Raw genomic sequence first — 19,115 nt, forward strand, 5'->3', positions numbered from 1 at the left:
CGGAACATAAAAATAGTAAATTTACTTCTCGACACTAACCACAGCGTAGACCAATCCGACAGCACTGCACGGTTGTGGAACGCAACGTGGATTATGACATGGCGAGACTCGTCACAGAAACCGATGCAGCAGCTCAAACTGGCTATTTTTAGAGCCAATCTCACGGCCTGGTGAAATATATCAAACTGCCTGGATATCACAACAACTCAGGATGATGGGGGGCATTACAAGGCAGGTATACACGCCAAACATAATCCGAAAGAAAAGGACCTCTTCTGGATTAACTAGTGATGTCATATTACAGATGTTTATGTCAGCCCTGAAAGGCGGGTAAAACGATTTACAAAACACATTAATATAAAAATGTGGGCAAGTTTGGGTGGGTTCACAGTCAGCTGCATCCTCGACAACAACACATGCCATCACAACTACACTCTGTGTGTGTGTGTGTGTGTGTGTGTGTGTGTGTGTGTGTGTGTGTGTGTGTTGACTTAGAGTTTGTGCACAGGGCTCCAGGGAAGGTCACAATAAAGTTGCTTTCAAATGTATTTTTTATAACTTATTTGCATGTTTTTGCATGCTCTTGTTGTAAGGGTGGGAGTGTGTGTGTGTGTGTGTGTGTGTGTGTGTGTGTGTGTGTGTGTCACACATAGGCTAATAAACCTCCAAGACTGATTCTAAGATGAGCCAAACTGCACACAAAAAATTGCACCAGAGCACATTTTGCATGAATGTGAACATGGGAATCTTGGCTGGTTGTGTTACAAGAGTTTAATGTTTATTTTGGGAGACAGACAGAAAGAAACACATAGCCTACTAAAAAGCACACAAAAAGTCAGTAAATTGTTCCTACCTTTTGCCCCTCGCAGGACGAAGCCAAATCCCTCATTCTCCTTTTTCTGGAGCACCACCGTCTTCTCGTCCACCACGCAGTCACTGTTGAGGAGATGCCGAGCAGAGCGACCGTTAGCACAGCCCATCATCCGCAGCATGGCCACGGACGCCCTGCCCGAGTGGAGGTTCATGCTGCTGGAGGAGAGCTAGTCCGGCCAGGGCAGGGCAGGGCAACCCCGACCCCACCCCACCACAACCGCTGCCTCCCCCTCCGCCTCCTCCTCCTCTGGCCGGCCTCTATCTCTATCAAACGGTATGACAGCGGCCCCGACAGCCCGGCGACAGCATCTCCAAACGAGAGACGAGACCAAAAAAAGAAAAAGAAAAAAAAGGGAGACAACGACGAAAGAGAAGCGCCTCCCTTCCCTTCCCTGCAACTTCCTTCCCGCCGCCGACGCAGCTGCAGCCGCGGCCGCCTCTCCTGCGCGGAAACGCGGGGTCGGCAGCGCGGTTACCCCCGCGGAGGTTCCGAGCGGCGGTGTGGGAGTGCTGCGCCGTCGAGGAGAAGTGACATCAGGCTGATGGCGATAGCCGCTAATGGCTCATGATGAGGCCGGGAGGAAGGCTGAAGCTCGCCGCCGGGGTGGTGGGGTGGAGGGTGGAGGGAGAGAGAGCGCGAGAGAGAGAGAGGGAGGGAGCAGCAGCAGAGTATCGGTGTGAATAGACGTCTAGGTGTGCTGTGTGTGCTCTGCAATGTGCAATCACAGCTACAGAACCGACTGGCTGGTAGGGAGGGTGTGTGTGTGTGTGTGTGTGAAAAAGGGTGATGGGGTGTCACCTTGTCATGATATTTGTCCAATTTACAGACTTTTTTGATTAGTTAACTGATTGATTGATTATCCCACTGATGTTTGAGTGTTGTGGCTGTCTGTCCTCTGCCAGTTAAATTCACTGACATGTCTGCTAACTAGAAATTGCATGTCTGAATTTGATTGTGGGCTACAGGGGCAAACATTTTGGTAATCAAATAACCAAAAACCAGCTGATGCACAATGAATGTGGGGTCGACCCGGGGCAGTTGTCAGCTTTGCCTGCCTAAACAAATGTTTAGAGGTAGCGAATAGCCTAACTGATTGATACTCTGCTGAAATCCTCCATGTTTCTTTCCCCATTAAACATCAGAAGTGTCAGCTGTGCAGTCAGCCTGCAACTGCAGCTAGAAATGCATATGACATTATGTCTCATTTCCTTCTTTTAAGGGGAGACACTACAGGCAAAAACATCATTTTTCAATTTTGAGGTTTTGGACTATTTTGCTTCCATAACATGTCTCCTTTCAGACTAGTGGGAGAAAAAAAAAATCCAACGTACACATTTAGGTGTTTATGTAACTTGCCTGATTTTTTAACGGAAGATCACAGACAGTGAAAGACAATGGCATTTTGTATGAGTCGCTTTGCTCCTCTACTGGCTCCCCGCAGGGCTGTGTCCTCTCACACTTACTTTTTTATTCTGTACACAAGCTCTAAATTCTGTTTTTTCAAGCCAAGTATCGCTAAACTTGCACTTCCTCATAGCTGAAGAATAAAATCCGTTTTATGTCTGTAGTACAATCCGAAAGAGACTCGCACCAATAACAAGAAAGCTGATTGGCTGCGATAAAAGTGTTGTAATGTGTTGTAATACAGCGAAATTATACTTGGAGAAGGGAAAGAAAGAACTACAAGAATAACAAATTAAAAATAAAAGCGCATTAGAAGTAGAGCTGTTTAAAGAGGTAGAGGTAAGACCTGTTTAAAAAATGTAAAGACCTAGAACACAATACTTTAATTAATTACGTTACGTTAATTTAAAGTGTTCATATTATACTCATTTTCAGGTTCATAATTGTATTTAGATGTTATACCAGAATAGGTTTACATGGTTTAATTTTCAAAAAACACCATATATTTGTTGTACTGCACATTGCTGCAGCTCCTCTTTTCACCCTGTGTGTTGAGCTCTCTGTTTTAGCTACAGAGTGAGACATCTCACTTCTGTTCCATCTTTGTTGGGAGTCGCACATGCTCAGTAGCTAGGTAAGGACTACTAGCTAGTCAGAAGCAGAGTAATAGGGCGTGCCCTGACAGTGCCTATGGAATACTAGCCAGTCAGAAGCTGAGTATGAGGGCGTGCCATGCTAGCAGCTAGGTGAGCATTATAACGTGTGTTCCAAAGTGACCACGTTTGTCTCTGAAGTAAAGGCTGGACTACAATAGAGCTGTTTGGAGCAGTTAGTGAACAGTGTTTTCTGTTGGAGATGGTAAGTCCCTTTGGGGTGGACTTTGGGCTTTTTCACTTTGTAAACCTATAACATGAACAAAAAAGATATAGAACACAGTAAAGGTAAGGGAAAAAGCCAAAAAGCATAATATTAGCTCTTTAAAGGTGCCCTGCCACACGTATTTTATTACTTTGTGGTAATGTCTGAAGTTCTACCATGGACTCTGTAACATTATTTTGTGGAAAAAATGCCTTGGTTACCTTGTTTCCAGCCATTCTAGCGTGGTATAGAAAGCCTGCAGGAAGGCTCAGCTCGATTTGTGCCAGTTCTCATTAATATTCAACGAGCTAAGCTGCTTGACACTGATTGGCTAACAGTTAGCCAATGAGAGCCTGGCTATCAGCATCCTTTACCCAGCACAACTGGACGAGCTCATGAATAGTAATGAGCTCAGGCAACACCTCGTCAGACTGACCAGCTTCTGTAATTGGCCTGATTTCTCCGCTTATTTCTTTTCAGTGTCTAGAGCTGACAGAGGAGGTAGCAGTTCATTTTCACATTCACCACATAACACAAACACATATGGACCTAACATATTTCAAAAAATACAAGTAAAAACGGTTTTGTGTGGCAGGGCACCTTTAAGACTTTTTAAGGCCTAACATTTAGATTTATAAATTTTAGACTTAGATATGATTATTGATTTTAGAACGCATGCTCCCACCCATGATCCTATAATAATCAATGGCCAGCCTGTGGATTGTAAGTTGACAACTGAGACAGTCATTGACTGAAATTAAACTTTAGTGAGAATTGCGAGGCAGTCTGCAAAAGGGTAGCGTTTGTCTTGCCTTAGAAAATTGTCCCATTTCTACATTGATGTAACCATGCTGACCCTTTTCTATTGAGCCTTTATTGAATCTGTGTTGTCTTTTTCCCTTGTGTCTTGATTCGGGAGCCTGTCCCTGCAGGACAAAAACTCCCTCAACCGAATCATAAAGTGGGCTAGTAGTAGGCAGATTGGTGAGTCTCAACTCAACATGTCAGTGGTTTACTCCACACAGCTAGGCCAACGCAATTTCTTTGGATTGTTCCCATCCTTAAATGGTGAGTTCCAGTTTTTCCGCTCTGGCCGCCATAAAATTGGAACGAGGGGTGCACTTCATCTAAAGCTCATCTATTCAAGCTCTTCAGGCTCCTGACGGAAAGTATTTTACCCCATGTACCTGTAGTGTCTTCAAAATGTCACAATTTCACAATCCATATCTTTAAAGGTTTTGTTCTCAGACTCTGAGCCAGAAATCTCCACTTCAGCAGCACTTACACACACCACTTTCATTCCTATCTGAAGCTTTTCACACAGGGCTTTGTTCACATAACATTAACAGACTGATTTATACAGCATTGTATTCCTAAAAACATGGAGAAAATGAATTTCTTTATGGCTATCGGCAGGATTTTCTGATTTATGGAGTGATAAAAAGAGATATCCGAAATCCCCTCTGTAATAACCTTTGACTCTAATATGTCGACAAAATGAAACAAGAATTTTGAACCTGGCTTGATCCAATGTTCACATTTCCGTTCCGGAAATGTTTGCAAATTAGCACATATTTAAAGCTATAGTGCGTTGATACTGGACTATCCGACCAAACACTCCAGGGTTAATTTTAAACAGACCAAACAAGTTAGGTGTGAAAGCAACCTAAGTGGCCACCAGCCCTGGGTTAACGGGCTCCAGGGCCCCCCCCACCCACCCGGCTCCCTCCTAAGTCCCAGTAATAGGCTCCAAGCCTGGGTGTTGAGCTCACGCTGTTGTTGCTGCTGCTGCTGCAGTTGTGTATATGAGGAATCCTCCATATGGTGAAGCTCTACTACGAGAGAAAGATTACTCCAAAATGAAAGGGAACCTCTTAAAGTTTGACTCAGCAATAAGATGTCTAATCTGACATCTTCGCCATGGCTCAGAATATGTTAACTAGGGACATTGGTTTTCACCCGCAGGTCTTCGTTTTCTGGAATACACATAAAATGGTACGTTCCATCTCTCATTTCCTGCAGTAATCATGGCCGGGCCATCGTGTGGTGAGACTGATCAGAGTCGTGAAGCAGAGCTGAGAAGAGGAGAGGTGCGACTTAAAGGCCGAGTTTGCTCCTCCAGCCTGAGGTGTTGGCTGTAAGGGTGCATCATTCAGTTTATATTAGGTGCAAGGATTACACTGAATAGACACGTGGGATGAGAGAGAGAGAAAAAGACAGAGAGAGGGGAGAATAAAGGAGAGAGAGAGAGGTGCGACAGCCATCCTAGCAACAGTTCCCTTAGCAACGCAATCTGTCTAGAGAGGAAGAAGGCCCGCACTGCTGATACACTGAAGGTTATCTCCCAGCATTCCCTTACAAACACACTCACACATACGCACACACACACGTACACACACCCTCTGGCCCATAGTGGGCAGCCACTGGTAATCACACCTTGATCTCCCAAATCTGACATGGTGGCAGCTTCAATAGGTCAGCGTGCCGCAGCGTGCACAAATGGGCCTGACAGTTTATCGAAGGTGTCATCTTGTTCAACAAGTGATGAGAGGGGAGGGGGACAACAGGCTGAGGCTGCTATGTCAAAACAAAGCGGAGCGTGCACAATGTGGGACATGCTGTTCGACAGGCTGAATGGGATGAAGTGCAAGCTCACCCCAGGGAGCACGCTGCCTCAATCTGGGCTCCACCGTGGGAGGCCGCAATGTATTTATAGACTCGAGGAGAGGTTTCTGTATGCAATGCAATGTAATGGTCGATTGTTTGTCAGACATTCCAAGCCGCGCTCACCCCCAACTTGTCAAAAACTGGCGCTTGGTCAGTGGCCCTCAATGTCAGATACCGACGCACAGGGCACCCTTTGGTGTCTGTATGGGACGCATTGGGCAGAGCAGCAGCTACATAGATAACATAGTATAAAGAGCGACAATGGTATGGAGTAGTAGGCCCATTGTTGTGGATGGGTCAAACAACACAGGACTGTCACCCAGGAGACAGGGGCACGTGTCCTGTGCTTGTCCCGCGTGTCACTTAATGTGGTTTAACCTTTTTTCTTGAGGTAGGGGAGAGCCGGGACAGTTGAAACACTTTTGAATTAAACGTAATTTACAAAGCGATGGTATAGCACTGAAAGCTAATATTTTGTCACTAGCAACCTACACCTGTCATTTCATATGCCATTATAACCTGTTTTGCTTTCCATGTAAACAAGCATACAATATGAAAGTCTGGGATTGTGGAGAACACTAAATAGTTTACTGAATAAGCACGTAGTCGAACCTTTAAATCAAAAACACTCAATAATCGAAAAAATGTAACCGCTAATGAAGTTTACTTTCAACCATCAAAACTTGTTTATCGCCTGTAACTCCGTGATAAAAGGAAATAACAGGAAGATATTTGGCTGATAGAAGGAGGTTAACATGCTCTATGTTTTGACCTAAGGAAGTCTGTCTATCATCATTGCACTCGGAGAAAACTGGAATGTTTCATCCGTCCCGCGTTTCAATCGTCCCGGCTCTCCCCTACGCACAGCCCTTTCAGGTGAACTTGCATACCCCTTAATCAATTCCCAATGTATGTTCCAAATGTAACAATGTTCATTATCTAAAAGTGGATATTGTTAATCATTTCATAAACTGGGGGTTCATTTAAGGTTGGTTTGATCAGCAAATCATTCTACTAGGTTTCCAGGCTACTACTTGGAGTGAAGCTGAATGTTTCAATCTATTTATCCATTACTTAGCTAACTATTTCAACAATTAGCTAACTATTTGAACAGTTAGTTCAACAGTTGGCTAACTATTTAAACAGTTAGCTAACTATTTCAACAGTTGGCTAACTATTTAAAAAGTTGGCTAACTATTTCAACAGTTGGCTAACTATTTCAACATTTGGCTAACTATTTAAACAGTTAGCTAACTATTTTAAAAGTTGGATAACTATTTGCTAACTATTTCCACAGTTAGCTAACTACTTCAATAGTTAGCTAACTATTTCAACAGTTGGCTAACTAGTTCAACAGTTAGCTAACTATTTAAACAATTGGCTAACTATTTAAACAGGTAACTATTTCAAAAGTTGGCTAACTATTTGCTATTTCCACAGTTAGCTAACTACTTCAATAGTTAGCTAACTATTTCAACAGTTGGCTAACTAGTTCAACAGTTAGCTAACTAGTTCAACAGTTAACTAACTAGTTCAACAGTTGGCTAACTATTTCAACTGGTGGCTAACTATTTCAACCGTTGGCTAACTATTTTAACCTTTAATTAACTAATTAAATTTTTAGCTATTTAAACCGTTTCTTCATTACCTTTAGCTAATAATGTGAACTGTTTAGTCATCACTTTTAGCTAGTTATTTTTGCCATTTATTCATTACTTTTAGCTAATCTTCTGTGCTTGCTTGCTAACGTTGCATAACTGCAACATGTGGCGTTCCTGTGTTACAGTTGACTTAATGTTGATATGTGGATATAGTCATCCAATCAAATCATATTTTCTATTTTTTAAATTAGCTGAGCTACTCTACAATCTTTCCACGTACCCCCTGGCAACTGCAAAAGAACCACATGGGGTACAAGTACCCCTGTTTTGGAAACACTGACTTAAACATACATTTTTAACCCCACCCACGATCTTTTCCTAACCCTAACTAAGTGGTTTTACCCTGCCTGTTGAAAAATGATGCCAAGGTGTCCTGACCAAGCGTCAGTATTTGACAAAATTGAAGTGAGAATATGTTGGACATTCATCTCCTGCTGTCCAAAGTGAAACTTTTTATTAGCGTTTGGAGGTCTGGCTCAAGGGCACAGTGGTTACAATCACCAAGCTCTTATGCTGCATGACTGATGGCTGGTGGAGTAAATGATGCACGATAAATCAGTCATTGTGGGCTTCTAACCTCTCAATGGCATGCTTTGAATGCGACAGAGTACTCTCAGTCACCGGCTCCTTCCTCCGCCTGCTTTCATTTGTACCGTGTGACTCTACAAAGAGTCCTCGGGCACCAGCATCATCAGCATTTTATCTTAGACAACAGAGAGCTGATGCATCATGTACGAAAATCCACATCTGGCTTTCTTCCCTCTCCATCTCAGCCCACTGCAGCCTCAGTCAGCAAGGAGGGATTGTCTGTCCACAAGTCAGATTTGAAGAGTAATGCAAAAGAAGAGAGCTCCTGAACACCATCTCAGTGCAAAAACTTTGAATTGTCAAGTCAAAGTTTTAGTCTTACATCATCAGGTCATGCAGCGTTGAAGAGTCAGCAACAAACACATTGTAACATTTTACAGCAACATATTGCTGCCACTATGAAAACAAACTGCTCTATTTATTTTATATTAAAGGGTAACCAGTATTTTTCACACCTGGACCCTATTTTCCCATGTTTTTGTGTCTAAGTAACTGATGGGAACAACAATCTTTGAAATTGGACCAGTATTAAGCAAGACTGCTGCAGTCTGCAGAGGCTAAACAAGCTGCAATGTAATATTAATGGGCAATTGCGCACCTTCAATTTACGTCCACTAAAAGTGATGTTTTTGCCACTGGTTCAGATTATTATTCTAAGAGTCTGACAACATTATGGAAAGGATCCTTACACAGATAGACCTTTTTGTTAAAGAGTAAGATCCTTTTTGTTTAACAGGAAACATCCCTGAAATCGCTATCGCAAAAAACCCACCAGTGTTTACATTGTACATTGAAACTATGAATACACAATGTATTGTATTGTAACAGCCAGTTGTGTAGCGAGAATGGTACATAGCTCTGACAACTGTACAAGTCAAGTCGTGTGAACTTAGCTTTAGGGAGCAAAAAATGTAAATGGTCAAAATCCAGGTTAAAGTTTCATTTCCAGCTGAGATTTCCCATGGATCTCTAAATTCACATGGGTCTTTAGTCTAATACACCCCAATTCACATTTGGCCAACCAGCCTCCATCACTGCACTGGGGGAGGAATGGATGGTAGGGTTCACCTTGACCCATATTGGACACTTACTGGGAGAAAAACAACCTTCCAGCATGTTCAGAGTCCTGCCAGAAGAAATCCAGGAGAGTAATGAAATGTCACACTGTCCTTCATAGTCTTATTACCACACATACCAGTATTTTCATATATTATATATTACATGGGCCTGACATTTTCTTTTGCAGTGTACAGAGAGCAGACTAGTAATTTAATAGTGTCCCCTACAGTTGTTACTGTAAATCTTCTCCCCCCCTGTTTGGTAGATTTATACGGAAGAGGATTAGGACCACATGTGAAAAATGTATTTGAGTTCTGAGTTTAAAGTCAGAATTATGAAAGAAAAGTCAGAATTCAGGCTACATTTACATTGCTATGTTTTGGTTAAAAAACAAATATCTTTTGCTGCATTCACACCTCTCATTCCCCCTGCTCTTGCGTTTCCCCCTCTCATTCCCTCTGCTCTGGCATTTCCCCCTCTCATTCCCTCTGCTCTCGCATTTCCCCCTCTCATTCCCCCTGCTCTGGTGTCTCCCCCTCTCATTCCCCCTACTCTGGCGTTTCCCCCTCTCATTCCCCCTGCTGTGGCGTTTCCCCCTCTCATTCCCCCTACTCTGGCGTTTCCCCCTCTCATTCCCCCTGCTGTGGCGTTTCCCCCTCTCATTCCCCCTACTCTGGCGTTTCCCCCTCTCATTCCCCCTGCTCTGGTGTTTCTGAGCCCCTAAACCGGAGACATTTGGAAAAACTTCTGACCCGTTTTGGTTTGGAATCTGCGGGGTTGTGTTGCAGTCTCAACGGACGCAAACGGAGACCTTTGGCAACGCCGACACTAACGCCAACGTTTCTCCGCCTGATTGGGTCATGACGTCTCATTGTCTGAGACTAAGCTACTAACGTTACCATAGCAACTACCAGCAACGGGTGGAGTATACTCCTGTTTACCCCGGCACGTGTATGCCCAGTATACGAGAATGTTGATGAGATATGCGGTTTGGGCGTGTTAGCTTAAATAGAGATTAGTTCTTCTACTGGAGATAAAAACATTTGTGTGCACAGAGATCACTTTTGGCTCAAAACTCCGCTCAAAAACCAAAACACAGCGATGTAAATGTAACCTCAGAATCCTGAGGGTACATTTCTAAGGTTTGTCTTTTTTGTAAGTAAAAAAAAAAACTCAGGATTGTGAGTTTTTTTACTTACAAAAAAGACAACCTCAGAATTTAGCTTTAGAACTCAAATACATTTTTCACACGTGGCCCTTATCGTCTTCCGTAGATTTTCTATATTGCTATTTTTTCGATCCGAAGGAAATGATTAAATCATGTACAGGATTTGCCAAACCAGCGGCCTAGCTTTCATTCACCAGACTTCAGATGCATTACCCAGTCCTTCCAGAAAAATGCGGAGTTTTTTTGTGATTGTTGCGGGAAAAAATCCTTGATTATGCGGCACGTTTTCTTAAAAAATGCGATGGAATATGCAGGATATTTATGCAATTTTATGCGATGAAATTGCGGGAACTTGCAAAAACTGCAGTTTCATCATGGCTTCATCGCGGGGTTTGCAGCTTTTCGATGATGTTCACGTCGCGTAATTACGTCACTTCATAACGTTCCCATGGCAACAGGGGAAAATGGCTGCTCTTGTGTGAAGTAAACGCAACATTTTTCAACTTTCTGCTAAGATATATGTGACTTTTTTGCAACGAAAATGCAGGGATTATGAAATCATGCAAGCCCCGCATATTTTGCGCAGAAATTGGCAATTTATGCTGTGAAAGTGCGGCGTATTTGAAAAAATACGGCCCCCGCATAAATATGCAGACTTTGGCTGATGGACTGATTACCATCTTTGGAAGCCTGTTCCAGGAGTTGATAAAAGACAACATGTCAACATGTCAGGTTAGAATCATGAAAAAGGACACTGACAAGGACTCAAACTACCTTAAAGCAGCTCCTCAGATGCAAAACAGGTTCATTTATTTCCATACTGGACGCAAGAGGTGACAAGAAGTAGAGCTGCAAAAATGAATTGATTAGTGGTCAACTTTTAAATAAATCACCAACTATTTTGATGATCAATTAATCAATTTGAGTCATTTTTTATATAAAATAAAAATTATCTGATGTCAGCTTGTTAAATGTGAATATTGTTCTAGTTTCTTCTCTCCTCTGTGACAGGAAACTGAATATATTTGAGTTGGGGACAAAACAAGACATTTGAGGACGTCATCTTGGGCTTTTTCGGAAACACTGATCCACATTTTTCACCATTTTCTGACATTTTAGAGACCAAACTACTAATCCATTAATGGAGAAAATGATCGACAGATTTATCGACAATGAAAATTATCGTCAGTTGCAGCCATAACAAGAAGTCAGTGGGGGAAGTATTCTGATCATTTACCATTTCACCTAAATAAAATAACCAAAATGTAGGCCCGCCCTACTCTGCTCCTTACCTAGCTACTGCTCATGTGCGATAGAAGTGCGACAGAGAGCTCAAGCCACAGGGTGAGAAGAGGAGATGCAGCAATGTGCAGTACGACTAAAATATGTTTTTTTGAAAATCAAACCATGTAAACCTATTCTGGTACAACCTCTAAATACAATTATGAACCTGAAAATGAGAATAATATGAGCTATTTAGGAAAAATGTAGTCCTACAAGTGCAATTCCTGCTCTGCAAACGGCTGCATGCCTGATGATGCTGAGCAGAAGACTATGGTGTGATCAAACAGCCCAGAGCTCATTCAGATTCCTGTTGCTGCAAGGACATTTGGCTCACCTGTGTGGGATTGATTCTTCGATTTTGTTCGGATTTGTTCACAATGGAGAATATACAAGTGCAATGTATCTCACACACACACACACACACACACACACACACACACACACACACACACACACACACACACACACACACACTGAGTGTCAGATAGTTGTGATAGCATGTGTTGTTGTCGATGATGCAGCTGACTGTAAACCCACAGATACACACACACACACACACACACACACACACACACACACACACACACACAGACACGCACACACACAGGCGCACACACACACACACACACACGCACACACACACACACACACACACACACACACAGAGAGACACATCCATCTTTGTTTCTGATGAAGCTTGTATTGAAGTGGATGTGACAGAAGAGTCAAGCAGAATATCTCAAGAGCAGAAGACGGTGAAGTTACCATTAGACAGGACTTTTCACTTAGCTGAAAGCACAGGATTGCATCTTATAGGGTCATTTCGGTATTTTTCAACCTGGACCCTATTTTCCCATGCATTGGTGTCTAAGTGACTGATGTGAACAATAATTTTTGGTCAATTTCCGTCCACTAAAAGTTCTGTTTTTGCTGCTGACAGACTCAGATTATTATTCAAAGTGTCTGACAGCATTATGGGAAGAATCCCTACAGAGATAGAACTTTATATTAAAGAGTAAAACCCTTTTTGATGAACCAGAAACGGCCCTGAAATCGCTAGCGCCAAACTCACCAGACTCCATGTAAATAAATAATACTTTTAGCGTGTATAGAGCCAGCATATTTCCACATGTAAATGGGTGAATTAAGGGTTTATTTCAAAATTTTATTATTTTCAAAAGATGAACCTTTGAGGCTTGTGAGTTTTATTTTTTCTATGTAGACTTTGAATGAACTGTGTTATACAATGATAAAATTACTGATTATTTACATGGAGTCTGGTGGGTTTGGTGATTTAACTAAAAGGTCTATCTCTGTAGGGATCCTTTCCATAATGCTGTCAGACACTTAGAATAATAATCTGAGCCTGTCAGCGGCAAAAACAGCACTTTTAGTGGATGTAAATTGAAGGTGCACAATTGCCCATTAACGTTACATTGCAGATTGTATCTCGCTTAATAATGGGCCAGTTTTGAAGATTGTTTTTCCTATCAGTCACTTAGACACAAAAACATGGGAAAATAGGGTCCAGGTTAAAAAAACCCCCAAAGTTACCCTTTTACCTCTTTTCCAACTACGGCTTTCCCTTTTTTTTACTCAAGAACAGAGGAAAGGTTTCCACCCAAAGCTGACTGACGACTGATGAGTAAAAACCAAACAGCTCGATATGTAAAGACAAATAGTAGATTAGTATGTCGATTTCATATTAGGACTATAAACAACCTCCTGATATTAATAGAAGCAAAATCGTTAAATAATGCTGTCTTGAATTTATTTTTGTATATATATATATATATATATATATATATATATATATATATATATATATATATATATATGTATATTTGTGTGATTTATGTACCCTGGAAATCCAGAGTTGTCGCGAGAGCACAATTTTAATTTTCTCAGTGAGTCACTCTGACATTGAGTAATGATGATGATTAACTATGCCCTTGTAGCCGAGCTGCACCAATCACATCGGTGTGTCTGATATAGGCGGGCCAGAGGCGAGCTAAACAGATGACGCAACGTGACATCATGACTTTGCATAAACATAGCTCAAAATGCGTACAGATAACACGCCACTTGGCTTTAGGAAAGTGGCGTGTTATCTGTACGCATTTTGAGCTATCCGCGTGTATGTCTACGTTGTATAGCGTAAACATACACGCCACTTTCTAAGGCCACATGGCGTGTTATCGCGAGGCTACGTTTGGTTTTAACGTCACACGCGGGGGAAAAGAAAAACCGGTTGGGATTAGGAAAAGAAGAACTGGGTTGGGTTTAGGAAAAGAAAAACGCAGTAAGGAAACATCACACGCAAAACGCAATCCCCGGTCTCCTGGGTGAAAGTCCTGTGTTTGACCCATCCTCCACCCCGACCAACCTCCCTATGAGGATTTTCGCCCTTTCATACTACTCGCTACGGCGTCAATTCACATGCAAACGCAAGGTAATGTAAATCAATGGAGGCCAAACGGCGTTGATAAACACGCTAAAAAGCGAGTGTGCGTCTTCATAACACGCCAATAACGCCATACCAATTGGCGTGTCATACATACGCCACTTCATGAGAACAGTCTGGATGACGACAGTTTAATCTACCAGTTAGCTCCGCTGGTAGCTAAGCGTATGGGACTCTGGATACGTCACCCTGTGTATTGTTGTGATTGGTCGTAGTGTCATCCAGTTAAGTGCAGTGAGATTTTCAAATGCATGCCCTCGAGTTGGGCATGCATTTTCATTACTCAATGCCAGATCCTTAATCTTTCAGATTTGGGTCTGGATTTCCAGGCTATGATTTATGTACATGAATTGAAACCAAGCATCTGTGCGAGGCCTTACCTTGAGGCGTCGAAGCTGTCGTAGGAGCCCACCGTGTAGTGTCTGAAGAGCTTCCGTCTGTCAGCGCGGTCTGCTCGGGAATCTGCCAAACCACAGCAGAGGGAGATCAATATTCACATCCCATTTGTAAGCAATAACAGCAGTTTCCAAATCAATCGCGCCGAGGGTAGCTGTCCTGTGGACAGTTAAACTGTTAGCTCTTGACAAACAGCACTTTAAAAATAATGCTGCTGCACATGAGACCGTGCTTGCTCCAATACAATAACACCTCCGGACATTTCAACCTTTGTCGTGTTAAACAGTGTCTCTTTGGGAGAATTATCCCTAAAAGAGAAGTCACACCTGTCCTCACACTGTCTCTCTGTACAGTTTGATGAATACATGCAAATACAACCCTTAGAGCTGAAAGCGCTATAACAAAGTCACACTACTTCTGACAGGAAAGAATCCTAATTCTCACAGTCACACAAGAGGTCCTCAGGTGAAGCTAGTTTAATTTTACATAGCTACGTTTTGATTTAAAAACAAATATCTTTTGCTATGTTTCCCCCTCTCATTCCCCCTGCTCTGGTGTTTCCCCCTCTCATTCCCCCTGCTCTGGCGTTTTTCTCCCCCTCTCATTCCCCCTGCTCTGGTGTTTCCCCCTCTCATTCCCCCTGCTCTGGTGTTCCCCCCTCGCATTCTCCCCCTCTCATTCCCCCTGCTCTGGCGTTTCCCCCTCTCATTCCCCCTGCTCTGGTGTTTCCCCCTCTCATTCCCCCTGCTCTGGCGTTTTTCTCCCCCTCTCATTCCCCCTGCTCTGGTGTTTCCCCCTCTCATTCCCCCTGCTCTGGTGTTCCCCCCTCGCATTCTCCCCCTCTCATTCCCCCTGCTCTGGCGTTTCCCCCTCTCATTCCCCCTGCTCTGGTGTTTCCCCCTCTCATTCCCCCTGCTCTGGTGTTTTTCTCCCCCTCTCATTCCCCCTGCTCTGGTGTTTCCCCCTCTCATTCCCCCTGCTCTGGTGTTTCCCCCTCGCATTCTCCCCCTCTCATTCCCCCTGCTCTGGCGTTTCCCCCTCTCATTCCCCCTGCTCTGGCGTTTCTCCCTCTCATTCCCCCTGCTCTGGTGTTTCCCCCTCGCATTCTCCCCCTCTCATTCCCCCTGCTCTGGCGTTTCCCCCTCTCATTCCCCCTGCTTTGGTGTTTCCCCTCTCATTCCCCCTGCTCTGGGGTTTCCGAGCCCCTAAACCGGAGACATTTGGAAACACTTCTGACCCGTTTTGGTTTGGAATCTCCGGGGTTGTGTTGCAGTCTCAACGGATGCAAACGGAGACCTTTGGCAACACCAACACTGACGCTGATGTTTCGCCGCCTGATTGGGTCATGACGTCTCGTTGTCTGAGACTAAGCTACCAACGTTACCATGGCAACTACCAGCAATGGGAGTATACATGCTGCCTCCTGTTTAACCCGGCATGCACGTTGGCCCAGTGTACGGGACTGTTCATTATACATGCGGTTTGGGCGTGTTGGTTTTAACGGAGATTAGTTCCCCCACAGAGTCCCATTTGATAAGATTTTGTCCCAGAGTCTCCCATCGGATAAAATGTTTGCTTTATTACAGAAAGTGTATGAAACCAATGACCAAAATAGTCATTCATTCTGTCATGGTGTCATTTATGGATGGAATTATAGTGAAAATGAATGATTCCCCTTTGTGCTGCATGGGGACCCTCTGAAACCCCCTCAAGGACCCCACTTTGGACTAAAGTCAGCCAAAAAAGATCAGATTTGATATAAAAAATAACTTTTAAGCAGACAGAGTTGACCTCCATAGTGAAGACTGTGGGAGTGGGACTGCAATCATAACAATCATATATATTACATATTTGGATGGATGGATGTATATGTGTGTGTGTGTGTGTGTGTGTGTGTGTGTGTGCATGCGTGCGTGTGTGCGTGCGTGCTTGCATGACGGAAAGGTGTGCCTGATGTTTGTTGGGTGACCACACAGATGTTTTTTATGTGTTTTTAATGTTATCTGTCGATTGTTGGATCAGACGATGCAAGAACATTTTTCTGTGTGAACAGACAATAAAGTTTTATCTTATCTTAAGATTCCTCCTGCCTCAGCCCGTCTCTTCTCCTCACCCCTTTCTCTCCCTCTCCCTCTCTTTCCTTCCATCCTTCCTTCACATACTCTCTAACACCAGCTGTCACTCTTTCACAGAAACTCCATCTCCTCTGATCCGGCTTAGAAGTGTCATCTTTGCAGGAACATTTTTCTCTCTCCCCCCCCACTCCCCAGTCCACAGACGTAAGATTGGAGGAGGGACAATGTGGCTGGAAGTAGATGACCGACCGATAGAGATCAAAATGGAGCTTTGTTTTTTTTACAGAAAAGAAGGCAGGGGATCCAGGTTCCACTCAGCGTAAGATTATTTGTTCTGGGAGATGGATCAGTCCTAAGCGGAATAGATAAGCACATAAGAAGATGGCTTCAAACTAGTATAATGATAGCCAGACAGATTCTTTTAAGAGGATAGAGGAATAGAGATCCTCCTTGGAATTCTTTTCTATATTTTGGCAGTAGTAACGGAGTATCCACAGCTTGCTAACACAAGCAGGAGCATCCGCAAGTGTTGACTTGTGAACTGCAAGTGAAGAGGGATCGGTTTTGGAGAGGGCCTCCGTCAACGTTGCTACTAGCTAAACTAGCAAGCTACATGATGCCCCCCCTCAGCTGTACACCTGGCTGCGACTCGTGCCTCCTGTTCAGCCAGAAGATAGTGGAACTTGAAGCCAGAATAGCGACTCTCCACCAGATCAAGGTGAATGAACAGTTCCTTGACACCATTATCATTGGAAGTTCCCCTCACACACACACTAATGTCGGATGTTTTGATTCCACTCTGCCCTGCACTACTCTCACCCCACCACGCACTAATACAACCTCTGTCCCTGTCGTCTCTCCTCGGCTTCTGCCGAGGTCCAAGTCAGCTCTGCTGACCAGCTCCACTCCACACCAGCCTGAGCCATGGCGTATAAGCAAGCACCACAGCAGGCGGTCAGGACAACGCTCAGGCCCAGCCCAACCTATACGACTAGAAAATCGCTACACCATTCTGATGAACGATGAGGAGTTCCCTCTGCTCTGCAGAAACCCTTCTCTGCCACGTCCCCACGGCGCTCATCCTGGCCCATCCACACAGTCGGCGCGCCCCCCTTCAGACCCAACAACTTCCACGCTGGTCATCGGAAGCTCCATGGTCAGGGACCTCTACATTCCCCCTACACCTAGCGGTCCGTCCAAGGTCTACTGCTTCCCTGGTGCCAAGGTCCGTGACATCCAGCACAAACTTCCCAGCATCCTCGCCTGCCACGCTAAGGTCGACAACATCATCGTGCATGTGGGCACAAACGACATCAGAGAGAGACGGTCGACAGCACTTCAAAAAGACTTCACCACTCTCATCACCACCCTGATGGGCACAGGAAAACGGATCGTCATTTCTGGGCCTCTACCTACCTACAGAAAGGGTGCTGAAAGATGGTCCAGACTGTTCGGGCTCCACACCTGGCTGAAACCCCACTGCGCTTCCCTGGGCATTCCCTATGTCGACAACTTCAACTTGTTCTGGGAGAGGCCCAGCCTGCTGAAACATGATGGTCTCCACCCAAACCGACATGGAGCCAGGCTGCTATCTGACAACATAACGACCACACTGAAAGTTAAGTATTGACATTCTGTTGAAAATATCACAGATTCATGCCCCCCAGGTATTGATCCTAATGGCACTTTACAAGTGAATGAATCTGAAAATGTTTTCTGCAGGGTAACATGTAATACTAGTACTATTCCAGTTATAATCAACAATAGACCATACAAAGTGTTGAATCCCCTAAGTAATAAGAAGTTGACTGCAAACATAGTCAATTTAGCATCCAGTTCACATCAGCCACAGGTAACCAAAAAAGGGGCAATACTTAACAACCTAATTGGAATTACAACTACCACTGCAATGATAGAACAGGATAGGAAAATTAGATGCGGTCTACTAAATATCAGATCTCTGTCTTCTAAAGCAATTCTAGTAAACGAATTGATATCCGATAATCAAATTGATCTATTCTGTCTAACTGAAACATGGCTGGGCCATGAAGATTATGTCAGTCTAAATGAAGCCACTCCTCCCACTCATATTAATACTCAAATTCCTAGAGGCTCAGGCCGAGGAGGGGGAGTTGCAGCCATATTTGACTCAAACCTGTTAATTAATCCTAAACCTAAACTAAATTATAACTCTTTTGAAAATCTCGTTCTTAACCTTCAGCATTCAACATGGAAAACAGTACAGCCAATTATATTTGTTGTTGTCTACCGAGCACCAGGTCCATATTGTGAATTTTTATCGGAATTCTCAGAGTTTTTATCATGTGTAGTCCTAAAATCAGACAAAGTACTTATTGTAGGTGATTTTAATATCCATGTGGACGTTGACAGCAATAGCCTTAGTACTGCTTTCAACTCACTACTAGATTCAATTGGTTTCAGTCAGAGTGTGCACGAGGCCACGCACTGTTTTAACCACACCCTTGACCTTGTGCTGGCATATGGCATCAAAATTGAAGACGTAATAGTATTCCCGCAAAATCCTTTATTATCAGACCACTTCTTAATAACTTTCGAATTCTTACTACCCGATTATACGAAATTAGATAAAAGCTTC

At 43.6% G+C, this 19,115-nt stretch overlaps 1 protein-coding gene across 1 annotated transcript in view; it reads right to left on the reverse strand.

The window, feature by feature from the left end:
* LOC116067198 (SH3 and multiple ankyrin repeat domains protein 2) overlaps window positions 1-19,115 on the reverse strand; it is a 306,129-nt gene that overhangs the window by 65,925 nt on the left and 221,089 nt on the right. The window contains exons 15-16 of the mRNA XM_031323535.2: window positions 14,408-14,489; window positions 854-936 (exon numbers count right to left, since the gene is read on the reverse strand). Coding sequence (XP_031179395.1) covers window positions 854-936; window positions 14,408-14,489 — 165 coding nt within the window. The remainder of the gene's footprint in view (window positions 1-853; window positions 937-14,407; window positions 14,490-19,115) is intronic.

This window comes from Sander lucioperca, chromosome 3, assembly GCF_008315115.2.
Source record: "Sander lucioperca isolate FBNREF2018 chromosome 3, SLUC_FBN_1.2, whole genome shotgun sequence".
In the NCBI taxonomy this organism is placed as follows: Eukaryota; Metazoa; Chordata; class Actinopteri; order Perciformes; family Percidae; genus Sander; species Sander lucioperca.